At 32.0% G+C, this 12,719-nt stretch overlaps 1 protein-coding gene across 1 annotated transcript; it reads right to left on the bottom strand.

The window, feature by feature from the left end:
* Positions 1–11,680: 11,680 nt before the first annotated feature.
* Positions 11,681–12,707, bottom strand: LOC105117882 (chitinase 2-like). The gene has a single exon (XM_011015679.1). The coding sequence runs from the start codon at positions 12,668–12,670 to the stop codon at positions 11,768–11,770; it is 903 nt and encodes a 300-aa protein (XP_011013981.1). The 5' UTR covers positions 12,671–12,707; the 3' UTR covers positions 11,681–11,767.
* Positions 12,708–12,719: the final 12 nt, after the last annotated feature.

Genomic DNA, 12,719 nt, shown 5'->3' with positions numbered 1-12,719 from the left:
GGAGATCAAACAAATCTTGGAAAAAACAGTGAACCCTAATCGAAAGGACTGGTCTTTAAGACTTAATGATGCACTATGGGCCTATCGAACTGCTTTTAAAACATCATTAGGTATGTCACCTTATAGGTTGGTTTATGGAAAACCTTGTCATTTGCTTGTGGAACTTGAATACAAAGCTTATTGGGCTATTAAAGCTTTCAATTCAAACCTGGATGATGCGAGTCAGCTGCGTAAGTTACAAATAAATGAGCTTGAAGAAATAAGAAATGATGCATATGAGAATTCAAAAATTCATAAAGCAAGAATCAAAGACTTTCATGATAAAAGAATCTTGAGAAAAACATTTGATGTTGGTCAAAAAGTTTTGCTTTATAATTCTCGACTCCATTTATTTCCTGGAAAGCTAAGATCAAGATGGAGCGGTCCATTTGTTGTGAAACATGTATATCCTTATGGGGCCTTTGATATTGAGAATCCAAAGAATGGTAATGTTTTCAAGGTCAATGGACATCGTTTGAAAGCTTACTTTGATAATTTTCCTAGTAAAAATGAATCCATTGGTTTGAATGATCCTGTATATGAAGTTTGATTATTTTGTTTTTCTCATATTTTTTTTGTGTTTCTTTTTGGTGTGACTTTTGTTTTGCTAGTCTTTCTCCAACCCCGGTCAAATGGCGGATAACGGTACTCCGTGACTCTTAAGTCGGTTCTTTCAGTTTCCCATGATAATTCATAACTCTGTATATATTTGTTCAATTCCTTGTTCCTTCTCTTTTCTTTACATCTCTTCTTGACCTCTCTTTAAAAACAAAACAAAACAAAAATGGACACCACTCTTGAAAAATTGAAAAAGTATTTTCCTGCTCTGCCTCAGAATGCGATTACAAAAATTTACCGTGCTAGGTGTGAAAGATTGAGGTTGTTAATGAACCATGGAATTCCTGAAGATATTCGCTGGATAATTGAAGCAAAGATCCGATTATGAGGTGAGTCTTCCAACTCTTTTATTTCTTACATGCCTGGGACAGGTAAAAGCACTTTTGCAAAGAAACGTCGTGCAAAACGATTAAAAGTCTGTCACCGATGTGCCAGATGGACTTGTAATACAAAATGTCATTCTTTAGGAATGGTATCTATAAACCGTGAAGATAAAATACAATTCATTAAGGATGGCCTGAGTAAGGAGTCTTTAGATAATCTTTTATTGACTCTTGAGACGCATCCTAGTGGAGATGTGCATCGTGCAATTCATGATTTCTTGAGTAAGGAGTCTTTAGATAATCTTCTATTAACTCTTGAGACGCATCCTAGTGGAGATGTGCATCGTGCAATTCATGATTTATGGCCTCATTTTCATAAAGAACATGATCGACTTAGTCTTGGGAATCTGACTGAAAAAGACCCTGTTTGCCAGTTTTTAAGAAAACTGGATAGGAAGCCTATCCCCGACCCATAGAGGGCGTTTAAGCCGTTCTTGGACGTAAAATCAAGGGAAAGCTGTGAGCCACAATCACAACTGCTTGTACATACATATTTGTTTTATATATATATATATATAATAAAATAATAATAATACCTGTTTGCCAGTTTTAAAGAAAACTGGATGGGAAGCCTATCCTCGACCCATAGAGGGCGTTTAAGCCGTTCTTGGACGTAAAACCAAAGGGAAGATGTGAGCCACAATCACAACTACCTGTACATACACATGCTTTTTTCAAAAGTAAATAAATAAATAAATAAAAAGAGAGAGAGAGTGTGTGAGACTCCAGCTGGCCTCCATATAGATGTTATGATTGCCTTTCTACTTTCTCATCTATAAAACCCTATTTTCCTTCCTTTCATTTCTACTCAACCCATACATTCAACAAATACAGAAGTGTGTAGAAATGGCAAGTTCCTCAAGTCATCAAATAAGAAATATCTGTGTTTTCGGTGGATCTAGTCCTGGGAAAGAAAAGGAGTTTTTAGAAACAGCAAATCATCTTGGTCAGGTGCTAGCTGAGAGAAAGATTCATTTAGTGTATGGGGGAGGCAGTCTTGGGTTAATGGGAGGTGTGTCAATAGCTGCATTTTTAGGAGGTAGTCAAGTTTTGGGGGTCGTCCCTGAAGCTTTGGCACAGGGGGACATCATTGGAAAAACAATTGGAGAGGAACTTCAGGTCTCCACAATGTCGGCTCGAATGAATGCAATGTTTAACCATGCTGATGCTTTCATTGCTTTACCAGGTGGTCTAGGCACATTGGAAGAGATCTTTCATATTTCCTCTTGGGCTCAATTGCACATTCACCATAAACCCATAGGTTTGTTAAATGTTAATGGTTATTATGATAAGTTGTTGTCTTTTCTTGATCATGCTGTGGAACAGGAATTTCTAACATCTTCTGCACGACAAATCATAATCTCTGCTTCTACTGCTGAACAATTGATTGACCAACTACAATCTTTCATTCCTGTGATTGATCCTTCCATGAGTCGCATAAATTGGTCATCTACGGGAAGCCGTAAAAAGCTTAGATTGGATTTGAGCCTTCATTTGTGAATTTTTATGTATTTTGGTTTTATTATTGTGTTTTGTTATTTTTTATTTTTGTTTTAGTGTGTTTCAGGTTTTGTCAGTGTTCGTTATTTCAGGTGATATCTTCTATACTCTATCTTTCTACCTTAGAACATTGAGGACAATGTCTCGTTTTGGTTGGGGGGAGAGGGTAGTACTTCAGCTAGTCTACATATAGGTGGTATGCTTTGCATTTTCAATTTCTCATCTATAAAATCTTCTTTTCCTTCCCATCATTTCTACTCAACCCATTCATTCAGCATATATAGAAGTGTGTAGAAATGGCAAGTTCCTCTGTTCCTAAAATAAAAACTATTTGTGTTTTTGGTGGATCTAGTCCTGGGAAAGAAAAAGAGTTTTTAGAATCAGCAAATCATCTTGGTCGGGTACTAGCTGAGAGAAAGATTCATTTAGTGTATGGGGGAGGTAGTCTTGGGTTAATGGGGGGTGTTTCAATAGCTGCATTTGTAGGAGGCAGTCAAGTTTTGGGGGTTGTCCCCAAAGCTTTAGCCGAAGGGGACATCATTGGAAAAACAATTGGAGAGGAATTACAGGTCTCTACAATGTCTGATAGAATGAATACAATGTTTAACCATGCCGATGCCTTCATTGCCTTACCAGGTGGTCTAGGTACATTGGAAGAGATCTTTCATATTTCCTCTTGGGCCCAACTGAACATTCACCATAAACCTATAGGTTTGTTAAATGTTAATGGTTTTTATGATAATTTGTTATCTTTTCTTGATCAAGCTGTGGAACAGGAATTTCTAACATCTTCGGCACGACAAATCATAATCTCTGCTGCTACTGCTGAACAATTGATTGACCAACTACAATCTTTCATCCCTGTAATTGATCCCTCCATGAGTCAACTCAATTGGTCAAACATGAAACGCCATAAAAAGCTTAAATTGGATTTGAGCCTTAGTTTGTGAAAAATTGTGTCTTTTGGTTTTATTAATAGCATAATATTTGTGTTTTGTTGTTTCTTATATTTGTTTTAGTGTGTTTCAGGTTTGTCAATAGTCGCTGTTTCAGTGATATCTTCTACACTCTATCTTTTTGCTTAGAACATTGAGGACAATGTCTCGTTTTGGTTGGGGGGAGAGGGTAGTAGTTGATAAAAAAAAAAAAATTATTTTTCATTTCATAAAGCATGTGCATAATTGTTGTTACTAGGATGGCAGAGTAAAGGAGTTCTTTTGTTAAAGTGACTCTTGAGACGCATCCTAGTAACCATTCTTAACAAGGTCTATTATAATACTTCCTGAAATATTCAGGTTTACAAACTCTCGTATTGTTACCACTTAATTCTGCTCATATACTTATTTAACATGTATTTTTAAACCTTAATTTACACACACACACTTTAACATATGATTGTGGGTTGCATATTGGATTATTACATTATTTATGTTCTTTTGTTAAAGGTAACAACTAAGGGAAAGGGATTGTATATAATTTCAAAAAAAAAAAAAAAAAAAAAAAAAAAAAAAAAAAAAAAAAAAAAAAAAAATTGCAAAACTATTGTTACTAGGATGGCAGAGTAACGGAGGAACTTTAGTGACTCTTGAGACGCATCTTAGTAAACATTCTTAACAAGGTCTATTATAATACTTCTTGAAATATTCAGATTTACAAACTCTTGGATTGTTATCTATAGATTCTGTTTATATGCTCATCTAACAAGTATTGCTAAACCTTCATTTTCACACACACACTCGAACATATGATTGTGGGTTGCACATTGGATTATTACATTATTTGTGTTCTTTTGTTAAAGGTAACAACTAAGGGAAAGGGATAGTATATAATATGCAAAAAAAAATAATAATAATAATAAAAAGAAAAAAAAAAAAACAAAGTAGATAAGTTTAGTTTCGTAGCCTCCTTGACTTAAGCAAATAAGCCCGAAGGGGTGTTTGAACACCTAGTACCCTAAAGTCAACTGACTTGGGAGTTATTGGCCCAGTGCTTATTACAGTGTTCCTAGGCTGTTTCCTGGTGGGATCCTCTAAAAGAAAAAAAAAATGATGATAATAAAAATGTAGATAAGTTTGGTTTCGTAGCCTCCCTAACCTAAGCAATTAAGCCCGAAGGGGTGTTTTAACACCTAATACCCTAAAGTCAACTGACTTGGGAGCTATTGGCCCAACGCTTGTTACATGGGTTGAGGAGAAAAGCTTAAGGGAATCAAACATTGCACTATCTACATATCAGTATCTGCGACCCGAGTTACTAAGCTCGTAGGGGTGTCTTAACATCTAATGCCCTAAGACCAACTGGTCTGGGAGTCATTAGCTGAAAGCTCGTTACATGGGTTAAAGATGCATGATGTTTTTAAAGTATATGTATATAGAGTTAAAAAAAAAAAAAGAAAAAAAAAAGACAAAAATAATAATCCCAACCCAAGGAAGTTAACCTTAAACATTAGAACAAAAATTTTGTTTTCTTCCAAGAAAAGCCCCATAATTATGTGTTGATACATTGAGCACAAAAGAAAAGTTTATTAATATCTTGTTAAGTGGTATTGAGCAGATATATAAATTTAATGAGAGTTTGTTTATCTGGATAGATTAATGGAAGTTAAATGATGAATACCTTGCTTTGTGAAATTTGCAAAATTTTTTAACGCTTTAATTACTAGGGACTAGTAATAAGCTGGTTGAGGGGTGTGATTAGTACTTAAAAGTGCATTTTTATCATGGTTTTATATCATCATTTTGCACTTGAAGTATCAATAACTCCTTAACTAAAATATATTTTATAATAATGTATCTAATAATATAAGATACCTATAATTTGTGGCAAATGTCTATTTTTAATGCAGGCCTATCACATAAATGAAAGGATTGATTGATGACTTGAAGAACTTAAATTGCAAGGATAAAGAGATGGCCAAACTTAGAAAAGAGATGTCGGTGCAATCCAAACCGGAACACTGTTCGGTAAATGGGTCATATCTGGAGCTATATATCTCAGATTTAGGTCCAATTTATATGGATGGAAAGGTAAGACATAGGCCTACAACTTTCATATGGAGCCCAAGATCTAAAAAGGCCATTATCAAGTCCAAATTGTAGCAACAACAAAGAAGCCCGAATCTGTCTTCCAGCCCGAGCACTGTTCGGTATTTTGGCCATATCTGGAGTTCTAGAAGTCCAAATGAGCTGAATTTTTTACACAAGAAAGCTGAGACAATTGCCCACAACTTTCATGTTTGCAACTGGCTCCAGTTTTGACGTTATCAATGACGTTTTGGGCAGACAAGAGAAGATAAGGATTGTCACCAAGTCAAAAGTTGGTCACCCACTTATCAATTAGTCATCAAATCAATAGTTCCTAATTTTGGCCTATAAAAGGAGGCATTTGCCATGCATTTAGGCATCTTGGTGTTCAGATCAAGATCATGCTCTTCCTTTCTCTCTTTGTATTTTTTATGCTTTGTTTTCATTAATATTAAGTTTATGCCTTTCATTTCCTTTCCTTTACTTAGTTAACTTTTATGTTCTTATTTTGTTTATCTATTTTGCTTTCTTTCATTATGTCTAGCTAAGTTAGTTATGTCAAGGTGAAAAGGTTACACTAATGGTGTAAGAATAAGTATAATGTAAACTTAATATGGACTTTAATGTTTGATACTAACATGTTTTATATTTGTTATCTTGTTTACTCTTTAATACTTTGCTTGTTAAATGATTAATCTTGATTTATGTTGTATAACACTTGGTACAACAAATGCTTGGCACTTTCATAGCCCATAATGTATGGTATAACCGACACCTGAGCTATGAAAGGAACTTGATTTGTTGTTAACATAAGTTATAATCATGAATGCTTGATGAGATTTACAAGTATTAGCATTAATTGAATAAGATGACTAATGTAATCATGTTAACAATATATAATATGATTGGAACCTCCTTTGTGTGTGGTTTCCAATTCAATAATAAGAGTTTATACTATACTTGTTTGATATACCATTAGTGGAACCTCTAACCTTGACATTTGTTATTATTATTGTTTAATCCTTACATTAATATTTCATCTCTAAGTTCTCATCATCATCATCTTCTTCTTCTTCTCTTTCTTTATTATTATTATTATTATTATTATTATTATTATTAGTACTACTATTACTATTATTATTATTATTATTATTACTACTACTACTACTACTACTACTACTACTACTACTATTAATATTATTATTATTACTATTACTATTGTTGTTGTTGTTATTATTGCTATTATTGTTGCTTATAATTGTGTCTATAATTTGTACAATTAACCTCCCTGTGGTTCGACTCCGGTCTTGCCGGGTTATTTATTACTTCGACACTCCTGCACTTGGGAGAAGACATCAACCTTTTAGTCGTGTCACTAGCTCAAGTAAGAAGAGGATGTTTATGAGTAATAAGCATAAAAAAAGCTATGAAAAATATTTCTTAAGAAGTAGTGTTGTTCAATATAGAATAGTAAGTTTTCAAAACTTTGACTTAGATTTTAAGAAATGGTTTGATCATGTTGTATTAAACGATTTTATATCAATTAACATGTCTTAAAACCCTATTTTGATTAAATAATTATGTATTAACATACTTGTGGTTATGGTGGCAACGAAGATTTGTTTATTTCAAGTAGAGTTGATGGCATTGATATTATATGTACACTTAAAATCATGAATGATTATATTGGTTCTAAATTTTTTAATATATCTCAAATTTACATGATCAATTGTTGGGTTGAACTTAAAGGGTTTCCATCTAATATCATTTTTTATTGATGTTTGGTCACGAAATTGATGTCATTACGATGTATTGTCTTAATAAAATGTGGTTTGTCCTATAATTTCTTAGCCTATTGTGTTTTATTACTTATCTTTGAAAAATAAAGGATCAAACTTTGTGATATGAATGTTATGAAATATAGGTATGAATTTTTTTGTTAAGATAATAACACAATTAAAAGATTAATGTCTTCTCCCAAGTATAGGAGTGTCGAAGTAATAAATAACCCGGCAAGACTGGGGTCGAACCACATGGAGGTTAATTGTACAAATTATAAATAACAATAATACAACAACAACAACAATAACAACAACAACAACAATAATAATAATAATAATAATAAAGAAAAAGAAGGAGAAGAACAAGAAGAAGAGAACTTTGAGATCGAATATTAATGTAAGGATTAAACAATGATAATAACAAATGTCAAGGTTAGAGGTTCCATTAATGGTATGTCAAACAAGTATAGTATAAACTCTTATTATTCAATTGAAAACCACACACAAAGGAGGTTCTAATCAAATTATAGATTGTTAACATGATTACATTAGTCATCTTATTCGATTAATGCTAATACTTGTAAATCTTGTCAAGCATTCATGATTATAGCTTATGTTAACACAAAAGAGCATGATCTTGATCTGGAAACCAAGATGCCTAAAATGCATGGAAAATGTCTCCTTTTATAGGCCAAAATTGGGAACTATTGATTTGATGACTAATTGATGAGTAAGTGGCCAACTCTTAACTTGTTGACAATTCTTATCTTCTCTTGTCTGCCCAAAACATCATTGATAATGTCAAAATTAGAGCCACTTGAAAACATGAAAGTTGTAGGAAATCATCTCAGATTTCTTGTGTAAAAACTTCAGCTCATTTGGACTTCTAAAACTCCAGATATGGCCATAATACTGAACAGTGCTCGGGTTGGAGGATAGATTTGGGCTTCTTTGTTGTTGCTACAATTTGGACTTGAAAATGGCCTTTTTAGATCTTGGGCTCCATATGAAAGTTGTAGGCCTATGTCTTACCTTTCCATCCATATAAAATAGACCTAAATCTGAGATCTACAACTCTAAATATGACCGAATTACCGAACAGTGTTCCAGTTTGGATTGCTCGGACATCTCTTTTATAAGTTTAGCCATCTCTTTATCCTTCCAATTTTAGTTTTTAAATTCATCAATCAATCTTTTCATTTATGTGATAGACCTGCATTTAAAATGAACATTTACCATAAATTAAAGGTATCTTATATTATTAGATATATTATTATAAAACATGTTTTAGTTAAGGAGTTATTGATACTTCAAGTGCAAAATGATGATATAAAATCATGATAAAAATACACTTTTAAGTACTAATCAGATAACTTTAAGTACCTAAGGATAAGTAATGTGTTTGGCATCTAGATCTTTAACAATTACTTGAGGAATAATAAATACATAAGAGATAAATTAAGATGTCACTAAAGATGCATATCATTATGGGTTATTAAATTTTGTTAATAAAGCTCTTATTGATGTTACTAATAAAAAAGGATAAAGACTATTAAGAATATAGAGACTTGAAAGATATTAATGAAAAATATATTGGCAAGAGACTGAGGCTTTAAAGGAGATTAGACAACTATTGAAATAATTTGAAGGCCTCAACATTATGTTCATGAAAAAGTTGGTATAGTTAAGAAGACCATGAATGTTATATTTTTTTTTACATGAAAAAGAATTTACAATCTTATTCTCAACATTGTTGCAAGCTTCTGTATTTGCTTTTTGTTCATTCTAGTTTAATTTATCATGCATCATATTTTCATTAATATATTTGGATTTATCTATCTTTTTATTTGGCTATGTAATAGCATTTGTATTTATATGTTATGTTTTGAACCCATTTTCATTGTTTATTGATGAAAAAGAAGGAGAAAGTTATGCTTGTGTGAAAGTTATATTTATGATTATATAAATGATATGCTTGTGTTATTTTTTATCTTGTATGTTAAGCTTATATGTATCCATCAATTATTAATAACTAGAGCTTTTTGGTATCTAGCTTTGAAACATGAGCTTATCTATTCATGTTATCATATTTGGTAACAAACTATACTTATCTATTATATCTGAAGCTTTGGATTATGTTGATTATTATTATATAAAGCTCAACAACACTAAATCTTAGATGGAGGAAGCTTATCCTGTGACTCTTAATATGTTTTGATAAGCATATAGTAAAGAAAAGTTGGTAAGTAATTTATAATTTCTATTGGTATCTATTATTCTTTTCCTATCTATAAGCTTTTTTAAGAATTAATTTATCATTATACAAAAAGAGAAATTGTTTTTCCTAGGGTTATCAACTCTAATTTTGATGGACTAACAAACTAATTTAATCTAATAGAGATTATTATACTTGAAAGTATTTAATTATGTATCTAGCATATGATTAATCTAGATGGGAGAACATTGAACTAAATTTCCTTATCATGGATAATACAAGCATAGAAATGAGATTTATATGATCCTTAAATCAAGAAATCTATATTTTAAACATTATTTTCAAAAGTGCAAAGATTACACCATGATCAAGTTACCTTAGTTTAATTTTTGCAAATATTGTTTTAAACTTTGATTGATTTGCTCTTCTGGTGATCATAATCATTTGTGATTCGACCTAAAGCTGGAATAATAAACCCAGAGGTGACAGACTCCTCCCAAACTTCTAGAAATCTAATCATTTTCTTTAAGGTGAAACTAATATAAGTTACATTTATTTTATTTATTTTTTTATAAAAATTGATTGTAGTGAGCTTGATATTATAATTAATGAGTTGATCTTGAGCCAAGGAAAAGAATTGATGTGAAAAGCTTTGTCTATCATCTTATATAAGTAAAAATACATATTGGATTGGGAGAATCTAAGTTGTGCTTGAGGACTGAAAGTAGGTGGGTATGGCCAAACGAAGATAAATACTTGTATTTGATATCTTTATCTCTACATTCTTTTAATATGTTATTTCATGCATATCTTTTATAAGTTGATCATTTTATTTATATTTTATTCATCTTGTTTGATATTTTATATTTAAGTATGAGTCATAAGGGTTTTTTTTTATTTCTCCATGAAGTTTTTTTTTTTTTATTTATTCAAAACTTATTCATCCAATCTCATGGTTCTCCGTGATTAACTTTCAAGTAAGAATAAGACACTCAACTTTAAAGTTAAAGAATAATAAGTTGAAAGTTAATCTAAAAAGAAATATCATTTGTAATTGATAATATATAGCAAAAAGCAAAATTAAAATTCAATTCATAAACAAAAATATTAGACCAGGGGAGTTATTTGTAAATATGTCTGAAGGACATGATAGAAAATAATTATTCACATAATAACTAAATTAAATGTTATTAAGAAAATGAGGGATCATTCCAAGCATATATATATATATATTATGCTTTAGGTTGGATCAAATTTTTCTTTGAATGTAATAAAAACTTTTTAGGTCATAAAAAATTATTTGATATTATTATTAAACTTGATTCAACAATTCAACCTTGAAACTTTTTAATTTTTTATTTAACCTGGATTGAAAATTAAATCATGTGAGAATTGTTTGAACATAACTCAATTTACCTGATCAATTTAAAAACAACTATGTCAACTAATTAAAAAAATTAAGAATGAAATTGAGAAAAAAAATATAAAATTAACAAAAAAAAACCTCAGGAACCATTTTCTTGCTAGCATAGGTTTAAAATTAAATTATGTGAGAGTTTTTCTAACGTGACCTAGTCGACTTAGCCAATTCAAAAGTAATATGGCATAGTGATAAAAAAAAATGAGGTTGAAACTAAGAAAAAAATAATAAAACAGACAAAAAAAACTCTCAACCTAATTGTTTACCTGACTCAAGTTTAAAATTAAACCGTGTAAGTTATTTTGACATGATTCAGTCATCTTGGTCAACTCAAAAGCAACTTGGATAATTGTTAAAAATGTATGAGAATGAAATTAAGAAACAATTGGCGAAATTAAAAGAAAAAAAAAGAAGGAAAATGAAAAAAAATGTATGAATTGAAAAAAAAATGCTGAAGTAATATGTTATAATTAATTTAACATATTGATTAAATAACATGTGTGAAATAAAACATAAAACAAATCCATTCATTCCAAATTAAAAATTCCAATATTGGTCAATAATCATTATGTAAGCACAGTGACAGTCTTGGCACCCTGAGTTTCGCGTTGAAAACTTCTCAATTTGTGCTTCTGGGGTATAGCATATATATATTTATCTAGACTATAATCATAAGTCTACCTAAACAATTCCCCTTGGGATAGAGTAGCAATATTCCAATTTCATCCTTTTTATTTATTATATCACTCGTTTGTAATACAACAACATGAGAGAAGAAACACAGATGATCACTTTGTAATGGCCAGGAAGGTTTGTGACTGCTTCTCGTAAGGAAATCCTGCCTTCTTGGAGTCATCTGCTGACCATATAAATATGCCATGAAGTTTTTTCGCATGTCTAAGCTTACTACAAGCCTCAAAAAACCCATTTTCAGGAGACAAACCCCCACTTCCATCAGTACCGAAGCTAACTAAAACCTTACCTCCCCTGTACTTAGAGCTCTGAGTCTCAAAATGATCCAAGAATTGAGAAATAGTTGTCCCCTTGTCATAGGCATAAAATTGAAAATTAACATAGTCTATTAGATGTCCATACTTCCTCCACAGGGCCAAGTAATATGGTTGCACAGAATCATTATCATACGGTGCTATTGATGCAATGGACACTATTTTCTGTTCCTTAAGGTGGGAAAGAAGGCGACCGATGCACTCAGCAAACGTATTTGTATCCGCATCGAAGTGCTCATAGTCTATATCAATTCCATCCAAATCATACTCTCGAGCTATCTTTGTTAGTGAACTGATAGCATTGCTAACCCAAGAGTTGATTGATCTGGGCTTGAAGAACACATTCTGTCCTCTTATGGTATCACCTCCAAGACTGATGCATACTTTGACGTTTGAATGGAGGGCTTTGGTTGCTGAAACATGTGATGGGCTAAGGTTGTCTTCATCCCAGTATGCTTTGAACAGACCATTGGTCGGTGAAGGAGAAGAAGATGAGGTGTAGTCAATGGCGAAGGAGAGAATGAAGTGAACTTCGACTTTGGAATTAACAGGGACATCTGAAAACCGAACACCTTTGCCTTCAGCTCCAATGTACTCTCTAAAGAGCTTGGAGTTTGCTGGGGTGACTGCCTGGATTGATGAAAATGCAGAGACTAAAACTAGAAGGATAGGGATGAGATCCATGGCTGTTGGAACAAGCGAGCTGTGCTTACGTTTTGTGGTAGCTGGGAAG

Source organism: Populus euphratica, unplaced genomic scaffold (assembly GCF_000495115.2).
Source record: "Populus euphratica unplaced genomic scaffold, PopEup_1.0 scaffold1570.1, whole genome shotgun sequence".
NCBI lineage: Eukaryota > Viridiplantae > Streptophyta > Magnoliopsida > Malpighiales > Salicaceae > Populus > Populus euphratica.
The sequence above is the reverse complement of the archived record's forward strand: the minus strand, read 5'-3'. Positions and strand labels throughout refer to the sequence as shown.

Bases quoted from the DNA above. Each gene is read 5' to 3' on its own strand.
- LOC105117882 (XM_011015679.1), bottom strand. From the start codon at position 12,670: ATGGATCTCATCCCTATCCTTCTAGTTTTAGTCTCTGCATTTTCATCA.